Source organism: Drosophila takahashii, chromosome 3L, assembly GCF_030179915.1.
Source record: "Drosophila takahashii strain IR98-3 E-12201 chromosome 3L, DtakHiC1v2, whole genome shotgun sequence".
NCBI lineage: Eukaryota > Metazoa > Arthropoda > Insecta > Diptera > Drosophilidae > Drosophila > Drosophila takahashii.
In genome coordinates this window covers 4,672,763-4,699,648 of record NC_091680.1, presented here as the reverse complement: position 1 = coordinate 4,699,648, position 26,886 = coordinate 4,672,763, and the positions used below count along the sequence as shown (strand labels likewise).

The window sequence follows — 26,886 nt, the reverse complement described above, 5'->3', positions numbered from 1 at the left end:
CACACTCACACACCCACACCTTCGCAGACTGACAGACACTGACACTGAATGTTACGCAGTCGGCGGTCTTGTAGTCGAAATACCGTAACATTTCGCCTAATGGCTGATAATCTCCGTTTATATAAGCTCGGGAAATTAAAAAAAAAGGAATCTCGATATTTTTGATTAGCATTCTTTTTCGCTCATCTCTCACCTGTTCCACAACTGTCGACATTTTGGTGTTTGGTTGTATTCTATTTACTGCACTCCAATATAGATATTTTCTCTCACTTTGTGCGTTGTGCCTTCTCCGGGCACTCTTTGTTTCAAAAAAGAAGGATTCAAAATTTTATTTTTTTAAACCGCACCGCATTTTATTTGTGTTTCTTGTTTCTCTTCTGCCTCTGCTTCGATTTTAATTGTACGAGCTTTGGGGGTAAAATTCGCGAATTTTAAACGCGCAACGAATCCGACGAGTTGCTGCTGCTGAAATCAACTAAAAATCCTTTTTTTGGCGAGCAGGATACTCACGGATTTTATCCTTCGAATCAGTGTGACCTTGGTGCTAGCGAAAAATATATCGAAAAAATGAGGTGGAAGACTTGGCTATTGTGGTTTCCGAAACAGCTAACATACGTTCTTGCCGGAAGGTTTGTTCCACAAATCGAGCCACGGTCACTTTAAAATAAAAAGAAAAAAATAGCCGCACGTTTTTCTTGTAAATAAATAAGTAATTAATTAAATATAAAGATGTTCCGCCTCCAACAATCGCAGCCCGATCCCGCCGAGGAGCAGAAACGCGTGGCCTCCGAAGTCCGCTTCAATTTCCTTCTTTTTGGCACCATAATCGCGGTCGTTCGTTTGGGTTTGTAAAATTCTTATGTAAAAAGTTCCCTTTATTAATAATCCTCTTTTTAAAACAGCTCCTGTGGTCCTGCAGCACTTAAACACCGCCTAGGCTTAAAGTTAACTATATCTATTATCACTATTATCAGTTTACATATACGATTATCTGTTATCACAAACAATTGTAGTGAAAAAACCACCATGCAAAATGCATTTATTTAAAGGCACTTAAAAGTTGAAAACAAGGCATTTTTTGAGTTTGAAATAAATTAATGTGGTTCCTGAAATGAAAGTGAATAAAAAACAATAAATACAAATATCCCAGTGTCTGATTTTTAAGGTATTTTCCTAATATTATGTGAATTTCCGTTGGATTTTGCAATATTTTAGAATATTTTGTGACCTATTTCAAAAAATCATTCATTTTCGAGCAATTTCATCGTCATATTATAAACAAAATATGCAACTAATCCAATACATTCTTAAGTCTATGTCTATATTTGTAAGTCTAACCAATGATTCTGTTTCAGATTTGTTCCAACTATATTGCGCGAAGTTTGAACCATCGTAAAACCTAAGATTACGGATTATCCAAAGGCGGCAAGTACCTGTGTCAGGTAATTAACGTTAAACTATTAAATATAAGTATATACCCGATTATAAACCGAATACTACCTGGCACAAACCACAAGGAATAACCCTTTCTTCAAATCGAAAATGAAAATCACATGACCAAATCCCTTAAAGAGAGGATTACCTTTGATTAATATAATGGTTTAAGGGTCGGAAACATAAAATTGCCAAATTTCTAAAGGCGCCAAGACCTGTAATTACCTTTTGTGAACCGCAAAATTCGTATATAAAGTCGGCGTCACGCCAATTACAATCAAAACAAAAATTACCATTGACTTTTTCACGTCTCCGCACACCAACTTTTACTGTGCTTATTGTATTTTATTATACTATCGTGCAAGATAAGATATATAAGAAGATATTCTACTAGTAACAAAAGTTGTGTTTATACAAAAAGTAAGTTTAATAATAAAACCGATACGTATTATTAATTATTTTTTCCACTATTTATAATTTGTAATCCATAATTTTATAATTTCAGATCATGGAGTCTTCAATATGTCGTGCTTGCCTGATACCTTACGAAAATATGGTCAATATTTTCGATGCGAATCACGAATCCGGGATTTCCATTGCAAAGATGATTTCTCAGTGCACCGGTTGTAAAGTGGAAAAAGACGATCTACTACCCAAAACCATTTGCGCAGCCTGTCTGCAGAATGCACGGAATTCATTCGATATTATTGAAACGTATGAAAGAAGCCACCACTTCTTTTGCTACTTTAAAGAATTAAGGGAGGAGGAACGCGAGAATAAAGGATCCCATTGCTCTGAGGAAGAGACAAACGAAGAAGATAAATCAATTGGAGACAATCGCCAAGAAAAAACACTCGAAATAGATCAGATCGATTCCGAAGATAGGATGGAGAGCTCTGAAGAAGATTTAGAGAAAATGGCTTCAGGAAAAAACCCATTGCAGTGTTTACAATGCTCAAAGATTTTATCAACTAAATATAATCTAAAAATTCACTTGCGAACTCACACGGGAAAAAGGCCTTTCAAGTGTTCCCACTGTCCAAAGTCTTTTACTCGATCTGCACATCTAGATTTGCACTTGCGAGTCCACACAGGAGAACGACCCTTCAAGTGTTCTCAATGTCCAAAGTCTTTTAAATATTCATCAAATCTAACTAAGCACTTGCGAGTCCACACAGGAGAACGACCATATAAGTGTTCCCACTGTCCAAAGTCTTTTGCACAATCTATAGTTCTATATAGGCACTTGCGAGTCCACACAGGAGAACGACCCTTCAAGTGTTCCCAATGTCCAAAGTCTTTTACAAATTCTTCACATCTGTCTAATCACTTGCGAGTCCACACAGGAGAACGACCCTTCAAGTGTTCCCAATGTCCAAAGTCTTTTACAAATTCTTCACATCTGTCTAATCACTTGCGAGTCCACACAGGAGAACGACCCTTCAAGTGTTCTCAATGTCAAAAGTCTTTTAAAGATTCATCAAATCTAACTAAGCACTTGCGAGTCCACACAGGAGAACGACCCTTCAAGTGTTCTCAATGTCAAAAGTCTTTTAAAGATTCATCAAATCTAACTAAGCACTTGCGAGTCCACACAGGAGAACGACCACATTAGTGTTCCCACTGTCCAAAGTCTTTTACTCAATCTTCACATCTAGATTTGCACTTGCGAATCCACACAGGAGAACGACCCTTCAAATGTTCTCAATGTCCAAAGTCTTTTGATAATTCTTCAGTTCTGACAAGGCACTTGCACACCCACGCAGAAGAACGACCATTCAAGTGCTCTCAATGTCCGAAGTCTTTTGCTCAATCTTCATCTCTAAAGTCCCACCTGCGAACCCACACAGGAGAACGTCCGTATAAGTGTTCCCACTGTCCAAAGTCTTTTACAGATTCTTCAGCTCTGTCTAAGCACTTGCGAGTCCACACAGGGGAACGACCATATAAGTGTTCCCACTGTCCAAAGTCTTTTACTCAATCTTCACATCTAGATTTGCACTTGCGAACCCACACAGGAGAACGACCATATAAGTGTTCCCACTGTCCAAAGTCTTTTACAGATTCTTCAGCTCTGTCTAAGCACTTGCGAGTCCACACAGGGGAACGACCATATAAGTGTTCCCACTGTCCAAAGTCTTTTACAAATTCATCAAATCTAACTAAGCACTTGCGAACCCACAGATGAGAAAATCCGATTTCTTAATTTGGAAAAATAAATCTTCTCAATCGTTAGTTTAACATACAAATGTTATTTAATTTTATAATTCATAATTTTGATGTTACTTTAAATCTGTATTACAAACATAAGAGAAGAATTTGAAAAATAAATACAAACAGTATTAAGAGTTGAATTTAATTTATTTAAAATAAATTTGTCCAGTTGGCGGCAATCGATACATCGATAGGCAGCCACCCACCTGCTGCCAGAGCTGACGCTTATAGCCGAAAAACCGCTGCCCTAGCCCGCCCCCGCTAATCACACGCGCACATCTAGCGGGTAACCAGCCAAGCGGGCAGCACTGGCTGTGTATAAACAGTTGGCAAGAATAGAAATCGAAAAACAGAAGTTTTTTGGACGAAATGGCAGCGTAAAAACCCATTAAGGGCATTTCCATTATTGCACGAGCGACTTTCCGACGGGGAATATATATACACATAGACAGAAGCGTCGAAGATAGCAAAATACCCGGAACATATTGATACATATGGACGTAGACTTCAAGATAACGCAACAAGAAGAAGTATGCCCCATTTTAGCCATTATTTCTCCATTTCACACGTATGTACTATATCATCTTGTGTTTACCAGGTACTACCGATAATATATAATGGTGGCGGCCAAGTACGAGCGCCTGAATTCTGCTGAGGCGGGCGGAGGAAATGGAAATGGGAATGGAAATGGAAATGCCAGCGATGCGGAAGACGAGGAGATCGAGCTCAACTTGGCCCAGAAAACTCAACAGCTGAACAATGGCCATCGTTTGCGTCAGAGCAACTTCAAATACGCCAGCGGAAAGTCGTCGGGTTCGGTGGAATCCCGTGGAGCGGCGGGAGAAACGGCCACGTTGGCCCAGGAGGAGAACATGATGATGCAAATGGCCGTGGGCACTCTGGCCATCATCTTCCTGTACTTAACACTCTCCATATCGCTGACCTTCTATCAAACGGACATCAACCGGCAGATGCCCTTTCCCCTGGCCATTGTCACCTATCATCTGGTGGTGAAGTTCCTGCTGGCCGCCTTGGCGCGGAGGATCTACAGGCTGCGGATGGGCCGGTCGAGGGTCCAGCTGGATTGGCGCGTGGCCCTGAGGAAGATGGCTCCAACGGGCGTGGCCAGTGCCATCGATATTGGGTTCTCCAACTGGGGATTGGCCCTGGTCCCCATTTCCCTGTACACCATGACCAAGTCATCGACCATCGTGTTCATCCTGCTGTTCGCCATCGCCTTGGGATTGGAAAAGAAGGTGAGGCAGTGGGAAAACTATAAATATTTGAACACATGAGATAAACATATACAGAGAAAAAAATTGACAAATATCAGATTGATATGTGCTGGTCAATTATACGTTTTTTTTAAGATCAAGTTATTCATATCAAAATGATAAAAATTAGTTTTTTATATAATATGATAAAAATATCATATTGATCAAGTTATTCATATCATTTTGATCTTATTTAGAGTATTTGTTCTAAAAATACTAAATTTGGTATTTTATATGATATGATACAATATCATGTTGATATGTTTAAATCATAAATTTGATATAAATCATATCGTCTTTTTGTTGATCTTACCCATGGTAAAATTTACCCTATTTTGCATAAAAAATGTTTTCCTGTGTTGGTTATTTCGTGTTAAAACAATTAATATTATGCCAACTCACGTAAAAAAGTGTTTCTATAAAATCATTTATACACCAAGTTATCTATTCAATTATTAGGAAAGCTTCTTAAACAGCAAGCAAGTTCGTCATATCTCAAAAAGACTGATAAAACTTCAATACTTTTTAAGCCCTTTATCAAATATTAATTACTTATTTTCATGTATGTTCCTCGAGTTCTTGGAAATTCATATGATATGTGAACTTAATTCATATCTCTTTTATTACTGAAAAACTCTTCTTCGAGCTCAAAAGTAATCTTTAACGTGTTATTTTTAATTACATTGATAAACGTGAAAGAATTATTTCCACAAAGATTATTTTTAATTGTTTTTCACTGTAACTCGAATGAAACTTCAAATGGAATTTGACAAAAAAGTCATTAAATTTGCTAAAATCAAAACAATTACAATTAATGATAAAAACGATATGATAAGGAAAAGATAAAAAGCAATATCTCAGCAAATATTTTTGTAGGTAACAAATGTTGCAATATTATCATTTAATTGTAAGCAACTTCATGTACAAAAATATAACCAGTCATTTTTACTAGTAGATAAGGATATTTCAGTAATTTATAAACATGTGGTGATATTGCTATTAATTTTATTGCAGATGTTTATCAGTTGGATGATATGAAAAGAGTAAAAATAGATTTTAAAAACCTCGAGTTAAATGAAGTCACTTTTATGAGTATAAAAACATTCATATTTTTTACACCTTTTCGAAATGCGTTGCAGCAAATGTTTTTTATTTAGCACCCCCATATAGATTGTGCATTAACCGAATTATTTACTTTCAGAGCTGGTATCTGGTGTCGATTGTGGGCCTGATAGGCACGGGCCTGGTGATGTTCACCTACAAGTCCACGCAGTTCAATGCCCTGGGCTTCTTTTTCATCCTCTTCGCCTCGCTAAGCAGCGGATTGCGCTGGAGTTTTGCGCAGTTCATAATGCAGAAATCGAAGCTGGGCTTGCACAACCCCATAGACATGATATACTACATGCAGCCGTGGATGATTGCCTCGCTGGTGCCGCTGGTTATGGGAATCGAAGGTAAAAATACAACAAATATTATAAAAAATCATATAAAATAACTTTAAATCCCTCGATAGGTGCCAAACTCGCCGCGGTTCTTGAAGATCTGCACAAATACACCTCGAGTGAGATAACCTGGGCCATTGCCAGGATCACAGCCGGCGCCCTGCTGGCCTTCCTCATGGAGTTCACCGAGTTCCTGGTGCTGTGCAAGACCTCCAGCCTGACCCTCTCGATAGCCGGCATTTTTAAGGACATCTGCCAGTTGGCGCTCGCGGTGACGCTGAAAAAAGACCAGCTGAGTGTTATCAACTACATTGGCCTGGTCATTTGCCTGGCTGGCATTGTTTGCCACCTGCTGCACAAGTACAGCAACATGAAGGAGACGCAGCGGCAGCAGAAGGACCTAGAATTCGACAACGACCAGGATGAGTCGTCGCCGGGGGAATATAAATTCAACAGCGAGGGCAGTGCCATTGTGGGTGTGCACGTGAAATCGCATTCCACGCTGACGGTGCCGCTGCTGGAGCAAACCGACTCGGAGGACGAGTCGGGCATTGATGCTAGCAACAAACAAAACGCCTCCGATGTGATCTTCGATGTGCTGAAACGACGCGACATGCAGCGATGAAAAACGCTGATCCTTGTACAGATCGCATGTAAATGTTGTAAATTCAAAAGACCTTTATGTTAAACTACTTACTGCAAAACGACACTGGGATAGCAATGCAGGTTTTATGTAAGCTAGTTAGTTCGAAATTTTCCATTCCTTTTTGAAACGAAAGATTCCCCACATTCCCGCTTTGTGCATTTAGCAGCTAGGCTAGATTTATGAGATATATATCAAATTGAAAGTGTGTGTGTGGCTATCCCGGTTGAATAACACTCTTATTTGAGTTATCTTAGGGATCACAAGTTATCTTTGGGCAATAATCAGTAAACAGTAAATTTCCTTTGCATTTAAAATATTTTTTCACATTTAGATCTTGTAAAAATAACAAATAGCTATCTAATTTTACGTTTTTAAAGGTAAATCTCTTAGTAATTGTCCAAAGATAACTTCGCGCCCCAATTACTATCTCGTTTTTTTCGTAGAAACTCACTTTTAAGTCCCAAAACCTATGTAAAAATAAGACATAAGAAAGCCTTAATCACCTTTTTATTGTTCCTTAATCAACAGCTCTTATTTGGCACTCCAAATTTAAATGTAAATCCTTTTAGTTGTAAGCGATTTTGAATTTGACACTCCCGACAAATGTCTGATAAAATTAAACAAGGGCCATTGTTTTAACTTACCATATTATAAATAATGTCTTTGTTGTTTTTAGTTGGTAATACTACTTTTTTGTTGAGTTTTTGACATTTTGTATTCATAAGTTTATAAGATAATTTCAAATATATCTTAAATACATATATAAAGCAGAGTTCTGATGATGTTAACGATATGGCGTTGGTTCAACTAAATTGAACGGGGTCATATCTACGTTAGAAATTATTAAGGCAACTGGAAACTGTTTGGATTTTCTACAAATCTTTGGGTTCTTTCTGGAGTCTGGCTTGTTTCAAAGGCTGGGGATTTTCTTGATTGTCTTCGCTGCGCGGGCGTTTAAGATTGGCTGGTATTTCGGGCAGAGAGTCCTGCAGCTGCACGGTGATAATGTTGTAGGTCTCCACCTCCACAGTGACCACTTCATCGGTGACCAAAAACTCGGTGCTTTCAGCCAGCGATTCCTCAAATCCAGAATCGGGACTGGCCAAGTTCTGGCTGTTTTGGCTTTGAGCAGATGAATAGTCGCAAATGGGCTGAATCATCTGGTAGTACAGATAGTCGGTTAGGGGATCCAGATAGGGCACTACATGGTCCTCGCTGTAGGAGGTCAGTTCGGTGAGGTAAGGCGACCAGCGCTTCATACCGCTGACCTGCCGAACAGCAGCAATGCAGGCCGCGGCCAAAAGGGAGGGCAGTTCACTGGTAAACCTGGCAACTACAAAGGGGTATTATTATAAAATCATTATAAAGGATTTCTAAACTCACTATTCAAAGTATAGTCCGCCAAGCGAAGCAGCAGCTGAGCTAAGAAACCCAGCATTTGCTCGAAGCTCTCATATCGCCGATATGCCAGCATATTATCACTCCTCTCGCACTCATCCAACATCTCGTTGTAGGCCGCATAATCGCAGCGGGTGACAAAACTGCAGGCGAAGAGCTCCACAAAACTTGCCGTCGTGGGACGCACTAGCTCGAAGTTCAGGAAGCACAGCAATGTCCTCTCCACCACCTTGTATTCGGATACGGCATAGACATTTCGAACCATCTGGTTCAACTCGCTATAGCGTGGGATGAACGCATCGGTGTTTTCAATCTGAGCTGCTAGATGAAGACAGGTGAGGGCCACCAGGAAGAGCTTGTCCGGTCGCACTTGGTAGTAGTCCTCGAAGCGATCCAGGTAATAAACGGCTGAAAATGGAGAAGTATTAATGATTTTTATAGTGATTTTCGAATAATTTTCCCTTAAATATAGTTGTCATGAAAAACTATTATTCTTCCGTAAAAAACTCAACTAATTAATGCAATTTCTAGTTTTTAAAGCTGATTATAACTACAATTAAGGCTGACAAAAAATATTATATTTTAAATTACTATAATTTGTTCTATCAAACGGCTGAAAGGAAAGAAATATTAATGATTTTTATAGTGATTTACAAATAATATTCCCTTAAATATAGTTATATCATGGATAACTATTTTTCTACATTAAAAACTCAACTAATTAATGGAATTTTTGGTTTTTAAAGATGTTTATAACTACAATTAAGGCTGACAAATTATTATGTTTAAATTTACTATACTTTTCTCTATCAAAAATTCTATCTGTGAGGTACATTTTGTTAAATCTTCATAAAATTGCTACTTTTTAGATAGGATAATATTATAATAGCATAGGATACTACTGTAGGATTAGATTATAAAGGTTTTACTGTAAATGCGAAATATTTAAAGCCTTAAAAACCTATTATTCATCAATAATACATAGATGGTGATACTATTTAGCCTTATTTCAAGTACCCTTCCATGGATAACATTGTTCAGATATTATAATAGCTAGGATACCACTGAAGGATTAGTTTATCAAGGTTTTACTGTAAATATCAAGTATTTAAGGCCTTAAAAACCTAATTTTTATCAATAACACATATATGTTGATGCTATTTAGCCCCATTCCCAGTTTCCTTTCCCAGATTTCTATCATAGTTCCGATTATTAAGACTCCACTGTACAGTGCTCACCCAAGTGCGTGGCACAGCGACCCAATTTGTGGGTTTGGGCCACCAGTTGCAGGAACTCCACGCACTTCGGGCGCTCCTCCACTTGGTTCGAAAGGAAGAACATGGGCAGACGGCGGAGTTCCTGCTCCCTCATGGTGAAGAATATATCCCGGGCATAGTCGCTGAGCCAGTGCGTCTTCGACAGGCGCTGAAACGAAATTATATGTGCTTTTAAGTCCAGATTCCAGATTATAAGTATCAGATTCCTGGGGAGAATCACTTACTTCCACGTCCGTTTGCGGGCGAATCTTCTCGGGTTTGGGGGTGACCACGAAGATGTTCTGCTCGGCAGCCAAATTCTGGTCCATAATGTCGTAATTCCCTGCAGATATTTACTATCCAAATTCTAGGATTATTTATATCGATAACTGTAAGGCGGAATGATCAAAACAAATGAGGAGAAAACAAAAAACATGGCGGCTTAACGGTTGCATTCAGTGTTGCCACATGGCAAAGCTAAGCGAGCTGCGTTGCCAGATCGGTAAGAAACCAGAAATCTCTTTCGCCCCAATGAATAGTGCATAAGTTCATTCCTAAATTTAAGAAAAAAGATTTTATAATCTTGAAATCGCACAGCGCTGAATTCGGACAGCCAAGGGGATTTTTATATTAAATTTTTTTGGAAAAAATTGTTTAAGCTATAAACACTTTTCTTATCTCTATTCCCTCTCGTTTCGACTGAAATCTGTTGAAATTGGTATGTAAGAATTAAAACCCAAGATTGTAGAATATAATTTTAAGAGTGCATTTGTGTAAATACAAAAGATTGGATTCCAATATATTCAACAAATTTGAATTCTTGTGTACTAATACAAATTTCCCCCGAATAAATTTCTACATATTTTTTTTTGGTAATAATAGTTTAAAAAAAGAAAATTTTTTTACTTCAATCCAACTCAATTGGAATCACTTTTGTTGTCTAAATTAGGACTCTGAATGCAGAGAATACATTTGGTCAGGTTCTTAGAATTACTATGGATATTCCTTAGTTAAGGCACGAATGTCTCCAACTGAACAGGGTCCTCATCCTCCTGATTTACGATAGATTTGGGCAAATCACAGCCAAAATAGGCGTTATTGTTGGCACAAAACAGGATGAGTTGGCGCCAGCATTCGTCGATGGCTAGGAGATGGGGATTCCCGAAGATGATCATCAAAGCTCGAGCCCGGGAAACAGCCACGTTCATCCGCTTGTTGCAACCCACGAATCCTAGGGATAGACGGGCATCCATTCGTAGGATCGATTCCGATGAACGCACTGTAGAGATGAGCATAATGTCACGTTCCTGTAAAGTATAGTTTTTTAAAATTACTATCTAAATAGATAAAATGCAATTTTCAACCCACCTGTCCCTGAAACTCCTCAACGGAACCAATCTTCGGCATGGCCACATCGGTGCCAATGAACATATTTCGCAGCATTTTCACCTGCTTTAAATATGGAGTGAGTATTCCGATCTGTTCTGGCGTCACATTGGCGCGATACAATGCTATAGTCATGAGGAACACCTCCTTGACTTCCTGGGGATTGTACCACGAAGGGGAATCGTTTTCCTGCCTATTTTCCCCCATGATTCCATAGAAGAAAGTCCCATGCGCTTGCGGCATATCCTTTTCGGGCTCAAAAACACAACGTAGTTTGGATAGCAATCGAAATTCCCTTGAATCCTTGTCGGAAACCACCGGAATCAGTTCGTCATCGTAGAAGAGTTTGCTATAGGTGCTCATTATGGAGGGTAAAGCTCGATAGTTGTACAATAATTTGGTCAGTACACACGGATTATAGCCCGAACTTTCGGGATATCGCTGAAGATCCTTTCTATAAGGCGAACGTTCCAGCAATCTCTCTAGAAAGGACATGGAAAATCCCCTATTCCCCGCAAATCTATTGACCACCACAGCCTGCAGCTGGCGAGGATCACCAGCGAGAATCACCTGACTGCGTTTCTTCGTGAGCATTACAATAGGCACAATGGTCTCTGGTTCGGTGCTCTGACCCGCCTCATCGAAAAGAACGTGGGTAAAGTGACCCGGCGGGAAGCCCATCTGCAGAAAGTTTCCCAGAGTGGTGCAGGTGGAGATGGTGATGCGGTGAGTGCCCATAAACTTGGCCTGGCAGCGCAGCTTCAATCCCGATTCGGTGACCATCATCTGTGGGATAATGAGATTTAATTAAGCTAGTTTTAAAGATTATATCTATACCCACCTTATCCTCACAGCTGCCAACTGAACCGAAATCCGCGGTGGCGCAGTAGCTCATCAATTCGGGCGGAATCAAATCCCTTTCCACTTGATTATGCGACACTAGACGTATGAAATCTCCCTGGAGCAAAACATTGCAGTCAATCAATCGCTTGGTCACCAAATCCGCAGAGCTATTCGATGGGCAACCCACTAGGATGCGAGCACCTGGCAGATTTCTAACCAACTGTAGGAGAGTCTCCACCAGAGTCACGGTTTTCCCAGTTCCCGGCGGTCCAAAGATCACATAAGGAATATCCTCGGCCTCACCACGCAGAATATTAAAGACAGCCCTCTTTTGAATGCAATTGAGTGAGGAATTGTACCAGGGTAACTTCGAATCATACAGGTACATATCATCGCCCACCATTCGCACCTCCAGCTGGGGATTCTCGCGCTTGGTCACCTTGCTGGGAAACAGGAAATCCTCGCCCATGGTGCTGACAATCTTCGAGATGGCATGGTGCTGCTTGCGGAACGAATACCGTGAGAAGTAGAACTCCAAACGATAATCCTCGCCATTGTATTTCTCCTGGAAACTGGCGTTGAACTTGAGCAGCACGCGATTGAAGAGCACCTTGTGGATGATGCCCTCGTAGGACTTGTTGCTCCTTGCCCCTGGATCCGCCCACGGATCTATGGCGCGCACTGTATCGCCCACGACCAGCGAGGGACGACGCTCGGCCAGATTCTCGATCTGCAGCGCCAGAAACTCTCCATCCCGCAGGAAATGGGCTCGATCGCGATCGTAGTTGCGGAAGCTCACGAAGCACTCGATCTCCTCGAGATGCAGGAACAAACCGAAGCGCTGCACATAGTTACTAATGCTCAGGGGCTCCAGGATGCACGAATACTGCTGCTCGATGGCATCAAACATTTCCTGACGCCTCTCAACGGTTAAATAGATTTGTCGCAATTTCTCAGGGACCTTTAGGGAGAATTTAATTAAGAATTAATATGGTAACTTAATAAGTGCTGAATTAAATAAATTTATATGATTAAGATATATCTATTTCTTTAGAGATCTCAATTAGAGCCCCGCGTGAATTATTCAATTTTTGCTTTAACGCAGTATTCCATGAAACTTCTGATTTGTTTAATTCAATTCTATGTGAAATAAATTGAATTTCGAATTAAATGAATAAATGAATAATTTTTATGAATTTTTTGAATTTGCCAGATTTTATTTGTGCTTTTTTTTTGAGAACAAAATGTGGAACATTTTAAACAAATCAATTTTAACTGCTTAGTAAATAAAATTCCGGCAGATTTAATCACAAAATTATGGGCCTTTCTTCTTCAAAAGAAATGGTCGTTTGAATTATTAAACTATTAAACTCAAAATTAAAATTCATACAATTCTATTTAACTCAAAATTCTAATAAATTCATTCAAATAAAACTAAAAAATCAAAATTCTTTGAATCTTATTGCATTATCTAGACCTTACCTCAAAGAAACCCAATCGCAGGGCCACAAAACGCCGCTTGGTTACGATGTGTTCACCTGGAATCACCTCCACCTTGTTGCACCAAACCTGATTGGCATAAAATCTGGATCTCTGGTGGATATTGCGACCGGGTGCAATCAGAGTTTCGGCGGCTATCATGCGCTTCTCCGCTTCGGCGGCTTCCTCCTTGGTTTCGCAAACGATGACAGTAAACGAACGCTTCACCTTGAAACGATCGAAAATCAGTTCATAATTTTCAGTGGCTTCGCCCAGGAACTGTGTGTGAATCTCGAAGAGCAAGGTTATCTCGGCGCCACTGCCAATATCCGTGGGCTCCAGCGGTTCCATCACACTCAACTGGGATTCACTGTCGTTTGAGACCACTATGCTCTCCAGGCGCAACTTGCGATTGAGATTGTTGGTCAACTTGAGGGATACACTCTGCTTTTGCCAGAGCTCCGTGGTGATGAAGCGGTTAATACCAGTAACTGTAACCGCCTGTCCACTGCTGGCGGAACCCGAAGAGCCCTGCGAAGTGACCCTAGTGGCCCCAAAGTTTTTCTCCAGGGGAGTAATTTTAATGGCGCGTCTGGTGAATTTAGACTGGAATTAAAATAAATCTCATTAATAGGGAAATTCTTATTATTTTCTAGCTTCTTCCTTGAACTTACATACTGACACTCGATAAGATCGGCGAGCACAAAGTCGCCCAGGTGAAGATCCACACCTGTGGGCACATCTGCCTTTAGCACATAGATTTCCGGACCCAGCACCGCTAGATCCGTGTAAACCCGCTCCACGATGCACTTTTCCGCCTGCTGGATGCGCGTGGGAAACATCTTGCTGACCTGCAGAATCTCTCCCTGCTTGTCCACGAATCCATCGTCCAGCTGAATGTTGCACTCCAGGCGCACGCGGTCGCCCGTCTTGGGTATGAAGGTCATCTCGATGTTGTCCAGTTCGACGGTTAGCTGTCCGTACTCCGTCTCCACGTCGATGGAGGCGGCCATTCGCTGGCGAATCAGGCCCAAAACGCTTCTCATCTGGGTGTTGAAGCAGGTGGGCTTCTCGTTCTTCAGTTTGTCAAGAGCTTCTTCAATCTGGAAATAAGTGGGATTTTTAGAAACTTTTAATACTATCTTTATTTCAAATTTTAATTGATATATTTTATTAAACACACAAAAAAACATTAAAAATCAACATAGAAAAATAGTATTTCACAATTTTCTCAATTTTTCATGTATTTTGTTGTTTGTTTTTTTGGGTCATTGAATAGTATTTTACAATTAAAATAGTAGAAAACCTATTTACGAAATTTGCATGTATTTTGTTGGTTTATTCATTTGTCCAAATAATAGTAACGTTTCAATTAACATCTTCGCAAAACTATCTTATTTGTTTGCGTGTATTTTGTTGTTTTATTATTTGGGGCATTAAATAGTAACACCACATTTAATATCGTTACTCAACTATTTTTTTCCTTCAAATATTTTGTTGCTTTAAAAATACAATTATAAATTGTATGTCAACTATTTTTCTGGACTTTTGGTGGTTAGAGTATCCCACTCATAATCTCTGGGTCGTGAGTTCAATTCCCGCTTTTGCAGATGATGTTTTTTAAAAAAATAAATTTAAAAAAAAACAATAATTTTTTTCGGGCAAAATACTATTCTGTAGGTAATACAATTTTATAGGTAATCTACTATTTTTTTTTTTTGGCAATTTTCTATTTTTTATGCGTTGGGGTTTTCACTATTCAATAGTTGATTTTACATAGTTTTTTTTTTGGCTGTAGGATTAAAGATTACTCAACATAAATATGGAGGACGGTAGTACCTTATTATGGTTCGAATCCTCCCAATTGTGCTCCACGATGCGCTTCACCTTGACCACCCGCGTGTTTTCTCCCTTCCTGAAGGTCAGATACTCCACCACACAGCCGACGTGGAGCTCCAAGAAGATATCCTCGGCCACCTTGCTGTCGAAGAAGACATCCTTATCTATGACTCCACGATCGCTGGCCAAACTGGTGATGACTCCCTTTCTGGCGGTACAGGCACCTTCTTTATTAATATCCAACGCAGATAATCCCAGCGAAAGATCACCCATCTGGTTCGTGATAACTCCATCCATTTCGGAGGGATTCGCCTGAAGCTGACGGTCCATCTTCTCCTCCATTATTTTCTGATCCAGAAAGCGATTCTCCCGATCCAAACACTCCATGATTAGCTCCCGGTCGCGATCCGGGTTGGCGAAAAACTTGCGAACGTATGTGAACATTTTTGGATCTTTTTGGGGTATAAATTGGTTCGTTCTTCTTCTCGGGTTTCTACTGCGCCGCCTTCTTGTCGAGACTCTCGTACATCCAGTCGGTTTCGCTGAGGTAGCTCAATTCCTTGCGCAGATTCTGCAGTCGCTTCAAGTGGGTCTCCGTCGTCTCCGCCGCCTTCTCGCCCTCGGCTTCGGTCAGCGATTCCGCCTTGTCAGCGCCGATCTCCGGTTTCTTAGCCTGGAATTTTGAAAATTGGAACAGGCTTTATTGTAAACATTTGAGATGGATGCGAGTGGAGTGTTTTTGGAGACCGAAGACTCAAGTACCCTAAAATTTATGATCTTATGGTAATCGCTTTTTCAAATACAAATTTTTTTTAATAAAAAATTTTAGTTTTTTGTGAGATTTTAAATTTTTTGTTCACACTTTAATTAAAAATTTAAGATCCTAAAGTTGTAATGTTGTGAGATCTTGAATTTTTTGTTCATATTTTATCTAAAAATTTAAGATCCTAAAGTTGTAAAGCTGTTTACATTTTATGAGAACTTTGAGAGAGGGTACTTTAAATCTCTTTGTATTTCAAACATCTTGAAGAGTGAGAAATATAATAAAAGTCACCTTATTTTAGTTAAACACTAGATAATAGTACACTTAATTATCAGAAACTTAGCACAACTTAAAAATATTTTTAATTCATACTTTAAACTATGTTAAATGTTATAGTGAATACATACTTAAATAAAATATAAATCTTAGAAACTAACTTTGATTTTTTGTAATATTAATTTTTTTTTATCATTTACAATTACGATTATTTAAATTTTTCCCAAAGTTTGATTTTTAATTTCATTTTATTTTCAGTGTAAAATAAAAAGAAAAAGGTAAATCACGAAAATACTTGAATGAATTAAAAAACCACATGTTTCCAAGCTAAAAGAGAGCAACAGTTTTTACAGTTATCCCTGCACGGCATCCATCCCTTTCGCACTCACACATTTAAACACGGACTGCAACACAAACACAAACCTCTGTTTCTGGGGATTCCACTGGAATATTGCTAGCCGATCCGCTCGTGGATGCTTCTTCTTTGATAGTAATACTTCCGGATGCTTCGTTGGACATCGTCCAATTACCAATTTGTCTAGGATGTCAAGCTACAGGTTGAAAAACATAAATCTCTAGTTCTCAACCGGCTTTTTGCTTATGTACAGCCGGCTTTTTATTATTTCGCTGTACTTACAAGAATTCTTAACGTTCTTTAAATAGTGGATTATGAACACGGGAAATCCTAACAATTGCGATTGTAAATAGTCTGAAATTCGAAAAACTCTGGATCAAAATACCGGGCAAAAGCGTAAACTTTTTAGAGAAGGAATTTAGTAGGACCGCAGTTGGAACTTAAGAAAATACCTTTGTAGCTTTGAAAAATATACTAAGTATATACCGCTTTTGTTTATTGTTGTTGAGGGTATTATGATTATTCAAACAAGTTTGCCGCCATCTAAAATAAGAACAATTTTAAAAAGCTATAGTTCCAGTTCAAAATGTATGGGTCTGAAATGGTTCCAGACCCCCCCCCCCCCTTATTAACTTGTTTAAATTCATCTGTGTCTCTTATTTTAATGTCAGTTAAGCATAAAAATCAAACCTGAAAGAGATATAAAAAATTCACACAAAATTCTCAAACAATATATAAAATCATTTTAAAATCCGTAAAATAGTTAGGAATTTATGTAAAAGAGGAAGTAGCATAAATGGTTCCCTACAGCGTCGCAGTCGTAAATCTTCAGTGATAAATGAGTTTATAGAATATGTTCACAACTTTTCCCATTAAATTAGCGTATGAGCAGGAATAAATAATAAACACCACTCGTTACATGTGATGAGTACTAAATCGCATTTTCAGCGACTGTAAATGGTCCACCCTAGATGGCGCATGCCGGCGATGAGGCAATCCTGGCCGCAATTCAACTAAAAACTGACGGTAAGTAAAATGTATTATTTTTAAAAACTTCTTAATATTACATTTTATAAATTTATTATATTCCAATTTAATAATAATATTCCTTATATAAAAACAAGATACCCTCACCCTCCCGTTACAGGGTACCATGTACAATCGATAACTCTAACCCTTGTCGTTTTCAGTTATCCCCTCGCACGGTCATACTGCGCCCCCGCCTCCGCACTCCCCCCGCGCCACCCACTCGCCCAACGTGTTTGTGTGCAGAATTTCCACGGCTAAATTGAACCGATTGAAAATTGGCCAGCCAGCGTGCCAAATTCAGCCCTCGATAGCCCGATTCTGCAGGAGCAGCAACTCGTTGAAGCGGCCACCGCATCAGAGGATCACCGACCGTCGAAATCCTCGCATTTCACCTCATTTTCTGCTGCTGCAGCGTCGCGTGTGCGGATCTTTCAGCGGTGAATAATCCACGGCTTTTCGTTTTTGGCCAGGAGCGGAGGAGCGTGTTGCAGTCGCAGGCGGGAAGATGGTTAAAGCTAAAAAGGGCAAGAAAGAGATACTGACCAAGGTCGAAGGCGGTTCCTCGGCGGATGAAATGTGAGTCTCGCGCAAAAACCACCTGCCAACTTGGCAAACTTTCTAACTTTTATTTGCGATTTCCATATAGCTCCGATGTGGACAGCGACCAGGTGAGCCTGAACAACAAGAAGAACCAAAAAGCTGGCCAGGATGATGTCCAAGCCCTGACCAAGGGCGTCAAGAAGCTGAATGTCAAGGGAAAGGGCAAGGCAGCCAAAAATGAGGATTCCGACGAGGAGGAGGTGGTTTCCGCCAAGGGCAAGGCCTCCAAGAAGTCCGCCTTTGAGCTGCTGAGCGACGACGACGACCAGGATGAGCCGGTGGCCCAGGAAAGCCCCTCGGAGGAGGAGGAAAAGGTGGTGGTGGCCAAGCCGCAGAAGAACGAGAAGAAGGGCAAGAAGGCCAAGCGTAAGGGCAAGCAGGACGATGATGAGGAGGATCTGGACAAGGTGCTGGCCGAGCTGCAAGCGGAATATGCCGGGGAAGCTCCTCCCGCCACCACTGTTGTCTCCCCCGAGGAGCTGGCCGATGAGTTTGCCAAGAAGAAAAAGAACAAGAAGCAGGCCAAGGCCGCAGAAAACCCTGCTGCTGGCGAGGATGAGGCTGCTAGCGATGAGGAGGATAACGGCAGCACCATGAAGTCGGCGGCGCAGAAGAAGAAGGAGAAGAAGGAGCGCCAGAAGCGGGAGGCTGCTTTGGCCAAGCAAAAGGCGGCCACGGAACCGAAACCCAAACCTGTGCCCGTGGAGAAACCTGCTCCCGAACCGGAGCCCTTGGCCACCGAGGAAACTCCAAGCGAAGCCGTTGAAGACGAGGAAAAACCAGGCAAGAACAACAAGAAGAAGGGCAAGAAGGACAAGAAGGCCGAGCCGGAGGAGGAGAAGAAGGAGACCAAGAAGAAGGGCATGTCCGCCGCCATGGTGGCCGCCATGCAGGAGCAGCTGAAGAAGCGCAAGGAGGAGGAGGAGCGGCTGGAGCGCGAGCAGGAGGAGCGCATGCGGCTGGAGGATGAGCGCGAGGAGGCCCGCCTGGAGGCAGTGCGTCTGGAGGCCGAGAAGAAGGAGAAGAAGAAGCAGCGCGAGGCGGAGCGCAAGGCTCGTTTGAAGGCGGAGGGCAAGCTGCTCACCAAGAAGCAGAAGGAGGATCGCGCCAGGGCGCAGGCTCTGCTGGATTCTTTGAAAGCGCAGGGTCTGGAGATACCCGATCCCACCGAGAAACGACCCGCGCGATTAGGTAGATATGGATTAATTACTGTTTTGTGAGCTGATAGTTGGATTTTTAGTTAGTTTTATAAGAGTAGTAGTAGAAAGTTATCTAAAAAATCAAGTAAAACCCTTTAAATAATTTTATTTGTGAATTGTGCAACACGCTTTATGTAAATAGTTTGACTTTCTCTTTTGCATTTGCTTGAAAGTGTCGCCTCTTCTTGATTTTTGTGTTGCCAAATCAGTTTAAAGATCGAGAATGCTAATTGAGAGATAAGAATGCTAGATAATATTCACGTATTTTAATTAAAATCCATAGAAGAAGTTATGTAAGTCCCATGAAATGCTTATATTCCATTATTAGTCTATGCAATTTAATTTATTTATCATCATTATCCTTATATCTGTAGCACTATTCACATTGAATTTGAAAAGCAAGCTTATTTGAACAAAAAAGACTTAAAACTATTACTTATTACTAGACATCGGATTTTAGGTGAAATCGTTTTTTTTAGATACGATTTAAAGCCACATTTGATTGGATACAATTTTTTTAAAAAAACCTCAATTAATTTTGGCCTAAATCTAATCAAATAAAAACACCTCTTAACGAGGTAAAAAACTAGTGACGATCGCACCTTCAACATACAAAAGTTCTGATATCAACATTTGTGACGAAAAATTATTACACTCGTCATTAAATAGACTTTCTAATATTTTCTCATTCGGCCCGCCCTAGCAAACTATTCCAGCCTTTTTCCCTTTACAGGCATTTTCTATTGCAGCGTGCCGAATGAGAAAATATTAAAAAGTCTATTTAATGACGAGTGTAATAATTTTTCGTCACAAATGTTGATATCAGAACTTTTGTATGTTGAAGGTGCGATCGTCACTAGTTTTTTACCTCGTTAAGAGGTGTTTTTATTTGATATCAGAAGTTTTTGTTTGTTTACACTTGCTCTCATAGGAGCTAATATATACATTTAAATTTAAATTGGTCAATCATAATTTGTAAGCCATTGTATTTAAACGAATTAAGTCAAAAAGGCGATGAAGTATATCAAAATACCTTTTAAACGAGTTTTAGCACATGTCTGTACCTTCAGTAGTGTTGAACTTACAAACTAACGAAATTTAGCTATTTTTAGCTTTTCCCGCTAAAGTAGCGGCTTTTTCCAAAAGTCGTAGAACAAAAGATTCCTTTATGGAACTCTTAAGTGCAAATTTACTGATTCCATGACCCCAAAATACAGTTCGTATACCCTCCCACAAAATTCAATACTCAGGGAGCGTTAGTTGTTCGAGCTGGCAAAAGTGGCTATTTTCGTATAAAAATAACTTTTAAACGTGACTTTTTACAGTAATGTGTTATATACCAAAATTTAAGGAATCTCAAGGGCTATACAGTTTAAAGTTGTAAAGAAAATCGTTAGAGCCGTTTTTGAGAAAATAGCTAAAAAGTGATTTAGAAAAACAACTTTTAGCCATACATTTTAAACTATTGCATTAAGCCAATTTTACCCAAGGCAACGCGATTAGCATTTTAAATTACCTTTTTAACGAGGTGTAGCACGAGTCTGTAGCTTTGGTCGTTTAGAAACTATAAGCCGTCAAAATCTAGCTTTTTTCAATGATTTCCCGCCAAACTAGCGGGTTTTTCCAAAAGTTGTAGAACAAACGTTGTTCATATCCTGCTGCTAAGCACAGTAAAATTTAGTTCAGGATCCTAAAACCACGATTTGATGCATACCCACAAACAAAGGGACAAATTATTTCATTTTGGGAAGAAGAAGAAAATCTTATTTTGGCTATAACTTTTGAACGGAGCGTCGGATTTTATCATATGACCCCTCATTCGACGGGAATTTTTAATAGAAAAACTACTAAAACATTGCGAGGGGGCATTTATCCCCAACGGCCCCATCAGATCCAAATTTCTAAATTTTCACTTTTACACTTTCACCGCTCTCTTTCCCAAACCAATTGATTTTCTTGAGGTCTTGGTATGCAATCCTTTAAGTTTTTGCAATACCTTTCGATTGGTGTATTACTCATTACGATCGGACTATCACAGCAGATTTTCAATTTTGCGGCTATATAATAGTAGTCGCCTTCGCACACTCTCCTGGTGCGCTTCGTCACTACATGGACTGCCGTCCATAGTGATTATATCTTAATAAATAAAATTTGTAACCAATCAAATGTGGCTTTAAATCGTATTTAAAAAAAACGATTTCACCTAAAATTCGATGTCTACTTATTACTAACAATTAAATTAAACTAAACTTATAAAAATTAATTTCTAAATTTTAGAAATCTCGCCATTAAAACGGCCTAACTTTTGAAAATAGAAAAAATAATTCTTGTTTTTAGAAAATTTGCCTTTGAATATAGAAAACCTTTCTAGATGAAGAAAATTTAAGAAAGAATTTTCTAGATTTTAATTATTTATTTATTATTTTCATTATCACGTTGAGATTGATTAATATTTTATGATAATTATTATTATTTTGACCTTAGTTTAATTTTACGATTTGTTTTTATTTTTATTTTACTCATCAGCCACAAATCAGTAATAATCTAAATTTTCCGCTAAATTATAAGCTCTTAAGCATGCCAATTAACCACATATTCCTTTTTTTTTAGGCACCCGCATCCGTCCGAACAAGAAAAAGGGTCCCAAGGAGGAGGCCGCCGAGGAGGAGGCCAAGGCAGCCGAAGCCCAAGCAGCTGCCGCTGCCGCCGCTGCAGCTGCGGAAGAAAAAACCGAGGAGGAGGTGGTCAAGGAGAGCTGGGATGCCACCGATAGCGAGGCGGAACCGGAGCCGGAGGAGGAATCCTCGCAGGCTACCAACAACGGGAAGAACGAGGCGGAGGAGGATGAGTCCTCATCCGAGGACGACGATGACGATGAGGAGGATGACGATGACAGCGATGATTCCGATGAGGATAGCGATGACTCGCAGGAAAAGGAAACGGCACAGGCCAACGATCCAGAGTCACGAAGACTCCGTGCAGAGGCGCGAATCCTCAAGCGTCAAGATGAAGCCGAGAGGAAGCGGACCACCGATGAACTGAGAGCCGGAGTGGTTTGTGTGCTCGGTCATGTGGATACGGGAAAAACAAAGATTCTCGACAAGCTGCGGCGCACGCATGTGCAGGATTCCGAGGCGGGCGGCATTACGCAGCAGATTGGAGCCACCAATGTGCCCATCGATGCCATCAAGGAGCAGACCAAGTATGTGAAGGCCTCCGTTGGATTTGAGCATCGTTTGCCTGGCCTGCTGATCATCGACACTCCCGGTCACGAGTCGTTTAGCAATTTGAGGAACCGTGGATCCTCCCTCTGCGACATTGCCATCCTGGTGGTGGACATTATGCACGGCTTGGAGCCGCAGACCATCGAATCCATTCAGCTGCTCAAAAAGAAGAAGTGCCCGTTCATTGTGGCCCTCAACAAGATCGATCGTCTGTACGATTGGAAGCAGTTGGGCAGGCGAGATGTGCGCGATGTGCTGAAGGAGCAGGCGAGCAACACGCAGCTGGAGTTCACGCAGCGCACCAAGGAAGTAATCCTGCAGTTTGCCGAGCAGGGCTTGAATGCCGCTCTTTTCTACGAGAACACGGATCCGAAGACGTACATTTCGCTGGTGCCCACCAGTGCGATAACGGGCGAGGGCATGGGCAATCTGCTCTTCATGATCGCCGACTTCTGCCAGAATATGCTGGCCAAGCGGCTGATGTATTCCGAGGAGCTGCAGGCCACCGTGCTGGAGGTGAAGGCTCTGCCCGGTTTGGGAACCACCATCGATGCTATTTTGATTAATGGAAAGCTGCGCGAGGGACAAACCATGGTGGTGGCCGGCACAGATGGACCCATCGTCACCCAGATCCGTTCGCTTCTGATGCCGCAGCCCATGAAGGAGCTGCGCGTGAAGAACGCCTATGTGGAGTACAAGGAGGTGAAGGCGGCCCAGGGCGTCAAGATCGCGGCCAAGGATCTGGAGAAGGCCATCGCCGGCATCAATCTGCTGATTGCCCACAAGCCCGATGAAGTCGAAATTTGCACGTGCGTATATAGTTATTTATTCATTACTAATGAAAAGCAGCAATGTAAAATTGTTAGGTGCCATTTACTTGCATTTATTAAAACTTTTTAAGTTAAATTTAAATTTTCTTAGATATCTGCCTTTAATTTTCTAGAAACGTTATATTAATTTTGTAAAAATATTAGTTAATTGGTATATTAGGTTTTTTTCCTGGCTTTTATGTGCTTAAAATTCTCCTTTATTTTTATTTTAGAGATGAAGTTGCTCGGGAGCTAAAGAGTGCCCTCAGTCACATTAAACTGGCTTCTACAGGCGTTCATGTCCAGGCCTCCACGCTGGGTTCGTTGGAGGCTCTTCTGGAGTTCCTGCGCACATCTAAAATTCCGGTAAGTGAAAATAAATTTTTATTTAATATTAAAATTAAATCTTATATATTAATTTTTAATTATTTGTTGAAACATAAATAATTATTTTTCGAACCATAGTTCTTTTGAAATTATAGCATTCTTTTTACATACAAATATTTCTAAAAAAATGTAGCATACCTTCTGGCGGGGCAAAAAAAAAAACTCTCCATAAACTCTCCACAGTGGAGCATGAATTCAGTAAGCGCGCTTTTTAAAATGTGCCCATTCCCTTAGTTTTGTGGTTTTTATTGTCGGGGTACCTCTTATATATATTCTCCAACTCCTAGTCAATTTACTCCAAATAAACCAAAATAATTACCTAAATTTTAAATTAATTTTAATATACGATGTTTTGTGTTATTAGCTTTTAGGAGTTCTAAAAAAAATTCCCCTGGGGACTTAAATACCTAATTAATAACAACAAGTAAACGAATATATCGTATAGAGGTTTTCATTTGTATGATCATTTATGAAATTAAATTAGATTTGAGATAAATCTATAATTACATATTTATTATCAAGAATATTTAGCCTTATTTTTATCAATGAAAGTCTAACTTGATTATTTAAAACTCGCATAAAATTTACAAAAGTAATTACCTAAACTAAGAGCAAATATTCTACTAAATTAAATGAAGACGCAAACCATGAATGCCAATAGTTTCAAGATTGTTTTTCACTTGGAAAATCAAGAAATGGATGCAAACCAGGTTTTGGCAATATGTTTTGGTCGATTGATTCACACCCTTTTAAATTTGCTTACTTTTACCTGTGATATCCCTTGTATCCCCTGACAAATAACGAACCACACGTGTCTTGTGCAACAAGTCCGAAATGAATAACAACCAAAACAGAGGATATTCGGTAAACCCCGAAGGGAACGAATTTCAGTCGATGCGCTAACATAGTTTCGCACCGTTTGTTTAGACAATTAGCCAAAAGAATATTTTCTAGAATAGATCCCAAAAAGGCAGAGGGAGAGATAACCTTTTAATAGGTGAGAGCTCTGCAAATTTATGTACACATTATTTATTTCGGCCCATGGCGGGATATTTCTAACAGCTCGTATACTCAGACGATAAACAAAATATCTTCTCTCTTCGTAGTACGCAGTTTGGAAAATTTGCCATATTCTTCTGCTGGCAACTTTTCGATATCTCTTGGCAAATTGAATTCGGTGCGGCGACAAAGTTGTAAATTTCTTTGCTGGCCAAAAAACTATTTCGGATTTTGGGAATTATGAGTGCGTGAGGAGGCGGGGGAGAGTCGCCTCCTCCTGTGTCTGCCAGACTACGCCGTAAACATAAAAATGCGTATTTTTGTAAAATGCAAAACCCGGCCGTTCTAGCCACCAAGATGATAATCATGATGATGATGATGAGATAGTGATGATGATCATGGCGATGATTCATGCCAAAAGAAGCCGAATGGCGGGCGCCCAGCCAACTGAACACGCACTGTAACCATTTCATTTCGCTGTCTGCCCCCCAGTCTCGAGAAGATTGAACACCCAACTAAAAATACTGGCCGCTCTATATACCATATAGATGGGCATACGCATACGGAGATCTGCAGATATATATATATTTTTATATTCCGGCGGTTTATATGCTCGCACAGCGGATATGACAACTCAAATTCCAATTTAGCAAATATTTATTTTCTAGCAAAAGCAAAGGCAAGCAGCCCAATCAATTTCTCACGCCTTTGCTTAAATGAATGAATTAATCGAGTTTGCTTTGGGTTCTTATACCCGTTACTCGGAGGGTAAAAAAGGGTATATTGTATTTGTTGGAAAGTACAGAGTCTAAAAAAGGACTGAAGCCCATATCTTTACAGATTTTGTAAAGCTGAAAATTACATTTATTGTGTTAATTAATACCTATAGAAATGTAGAAAAACTTTTTCAAATCAATCCATTCATTAAAAAGTTATGAGCAAGTAATGAAATTCAGCAGGGCAAGCAGTGCAAGCAGTGGCTTTTTTGCATGCATATCTTTATCTCCCTCGCACTTCCTTTAGCGGAGTAACGGGTATCTGATAGTCGAGGTACTCGTTCTTTCTTGCATTAAAATGGGAATTAGATAATCAGAATTATTTGCCTTATTTAATTTCCCTTATTTTTTTGTTGCTCTTATATATTTTTTTCGCTTGCCTCAGCTGCGGAAATGTTGCAACGGAAGCGCGGATAAAGTGAACAAAACAATAAACAGACGCAGAACAACACACATATGGGCCATTTGATCCAAGACCCCGACATTTGAGCGTTCTGTTGTTTCAGCAATTTTCTATTTTCGAGTAAAAACTCTTTTGCCTTTAACACAAACACACACACTATTTATTTTATTATTTATTTTTTCTTTTTCTGTTTCTGCTGACACTACAAGCTCATTAGCAACAGCAGCCCACATTTGCTAAGGTTTCCCACAGTGTCATCATCATCTCCATGTAGCCCATCATTATCATTATCATTCGGCAGGCCGCAACACTTTCCCAGGCCTTAAGGTTCCTACATATGGGTACACATATACGTTTGCGAGTATACGATCCAATACGATCCGGGCCGAAACGCCAACGCAATATAAAGCACACCGAGCTGAAAAACTATGCAAATTAGCCACCAAATGCAGCCACAGGGCGCGTGGTTGTGAACTGAATGAATGAGCAACTGACTGACTGAATGATGAGACCAGGCCAGGGACGTTTCAAGACGCAAAGGGGGGTCATCTTTCAGAAATACTATATGATTTAAGGAGGTTTTTAAAGTTCCATTATGAAAGTTCTTATACTCCCTCGAAAAGTGATCTTAAATATATACTGGTTCTGGTTGTAAAATTGATGAAATATTTAAAACGGTTTTATATAATTGTATCATATTAGTTTTCTTATGCATTTCAATACGCGGTTCTGGTTTAAGAGCCATAATATTTACTATCGTAAAATGTTTTATATGATTGTATCATAATTGTATTTCATTAGGATAATTTCAATGCCATCTAATTTCAAAGATTTTAAGGATACATTTGTTGAGAA

The 26,886-nt window shown here is 40.0% G+C and overlaps 8 protein-coding genes across 12 annotated transcripts in view; 4 read left to right on the top strand and 4 right to left on the bottom strand.

Moving 5' to 3' along the window:
- Nucleotides 1-469, bottom strand: part of LOC108066040 (ras guanine nucleotide exchange factor B) — a 45,375-nt gene extending 44,906 nt beyond the window's left edge. For both annotated transcript variants that reach the window (XM_070214894.1, XM_017154365.3), the window contains exon 1: nt 194-469. In XM_070214894.1, the coding sequence (XP_070070995.1) occupies nt 194-214 (21 nt within the window). In that variant the 5' untranslated portion in view covers nt 215-469. The remainder of the gene's footprint in view (nt 1-193) is intronic.
- A 173-nt stretch (nt 470-642) lies between these two features.
- LOC108066051 (uncharacterized) lies at nt 643-955 on the top strand. Its single transcript, XM_017154378.3, has 2 exons — nt 643-844; nt 903-955. Exons 1-2 carry the CDS (start codon nt 730-732, stop codon nt 935-937), a joined length of 150 nt encoding a protein of 49 aa, XP_017009867.2. The 5' UTR covers nt 643-729; the 3' UTR covers nt 938-955.
- Nucleotides 956-1,027: 72 nt separating this feature from the next.
- Nucleotides 1,028-3,184, top strand: LOC108066032 (zinc finger protein 501-like). 2 transcript variants are annotated; one of them, XM_070214895.1, is made up of 3 exons: nt 1,028-1,165; nt 1,356-1,442; nt 1,940-3,184. In XM_070214895.1, exon 3 carries the CDS (start codon nt 1,943-1,945, stop codon nt 3,047-3,049), a length of 1,107 nt encoding a protein of 368 aa, XP_070070996.1. In that variant the 5' UTR covers nt 1,028-1,165; nt 1,356-1,442; nt 1,940-1,942; the 3' UTR covers nt 3,050-3,184. The 2 variants fall into 2 exon arrangements, with proteins under 2 accessions (XP_070070996.1, XP_070070997.1); XM_070214896.1 differs by lacking the exons at nt 1,028-1,165; nt 1,356-1,442 and adding an exon at nt 1,835-1,854.
- Nucleotides 3,185-3,930: 746 nt separating this feature from the next.
- On the top strand, nt 3,931-7,782 carry LOC108066048 (solute carrier family 35 member C2). Its single transcript, XM_017154374.3, has 4 exons — nt 3,931-4,178; nt 4,247-4,904; nt 6,124-6,376; nt 6,436-7,782. Exons 2-4 carry the CDS (start codon nt 4,266-4,268, stop codon nt 6,987-6,989), a joined length of 1,446 nt encoding a protein of 481 aa, XP_017009863.2. The 5' UTR covers nt 3,931-4,178; nt 4,247-4,265; the 3' UTR covers nt 6,990-7,782.
- Nucleotides 7,475-10,060, bottom strand: CycJ (Cyclin J). 2 transcript variants are annotated; one of them, XM_017154375.3, is made up of 4 exons: nt 9,910-10,060; nt 9,647-9,833; nt 8,394-8,816; nt 7,475-8,343 (listed from the first exon to the last, which is right to left on the bottom strand). In XM_017154375.3, the coding sequence occupies exons 1-4, from the start codon at nt 9,991-9,993 to the stop codon at nt 7,883-7,885; spliced, it is 1,155 nt and encodes a 384-aa protein (XP_017009864.2). In that variant the 5' UTR covers nt 9,994-10,060; the 3' UTR covers nt 7,475-7,882. The 2 variants fall into 2 exon arrangements, with proteins under 2 accessions (XP_017009864.2, XP_044250311.1); XM_044394376.2 differs by having other exon boundaries at nt 8,130-8,336.
- Nucleotides 10,061-10,538: 478 nt separating this feature from the next.
- On the bottom strand, nt 10,539-15,655 carry armi (probable RNA helicase armitage). Its single transcript, XM_017154377.3, has 6 exons — nt 15,212-15,655; nt 14,047-14,475; nt 13,376-13,978; nt 11,892-12,854; nt 11,033-11,836; nt 10,539-10,971 (listed from the first exon to the last, which is right to left on the bottom strand). The coding sequence occupies exons 1-6, from the start codon at nt 15,653-15,655 to the stop codon at nt 10,675-10,677; spliced, it is 3,540 nt and encodes a 1,179-aa protein (XP_017009866.3). The 3' UTR covers nt 10,539-10,674.
- A 49-nt stretch (nt 15,656-15,704) lies between these two features.
- On the bottom strand, nt 15,705-17,044 carry LOC138912977 (uncharacterized). Its single transcript, XM_070215031.1, has 3 exons — nt 16,888-17,044; nt 16,674-16,801; nt 15,705-15,884 (listed from the first exon to the last, which is right to left on the bottom strand). Exons 2-3 carry the CDS (start codon nt 16,767-16,769, stop codon nt 15,705-15,707), a joined length of 276 nt encoding a protein of 91 aa, XP_070071132.1. The 5' UTR covers nt 16,770-16,801; nt 16,888-17,044.
- Nucleotides 17,045-17,309: 265 nt separating this feature from the next.
- The window catches only part of eIF5B (eukaryotic translation initiation factor 5B), a 43,052-nt gene continuing 33,475 nt past the window's right edge, over nt 17,310-26,886 (top strand). The window contains exons 1-5 of one of the 2 annotated variants that reach the window (XM_070214411.1): nt 17,310-17,631; nt 17,796-18,210; nt 18,281-19,425; nt 22,044-23,466; nt 23,700-23,832. In XM_070214411.1, the coding sequence (XP_070070512.1) occupies nt 18,140-18,210; nt 18,281-19,425; nt 22,044-23,466; nt 23,700-23,832 (2,772 nt within the window). In that variant the 5' untranslated portion in view covers nt 17,310-17,631; nt 17,796-18,139. The remainder of the gene's footprint in view (nt 17,632-17,795; nt 18,211-18,280; nt 19,426-22,043; nt 23,467-23,699; nt 23,833-26,886) is intronic. The other variant, XM_044394453.2, reaches the window with a different exon arrangement.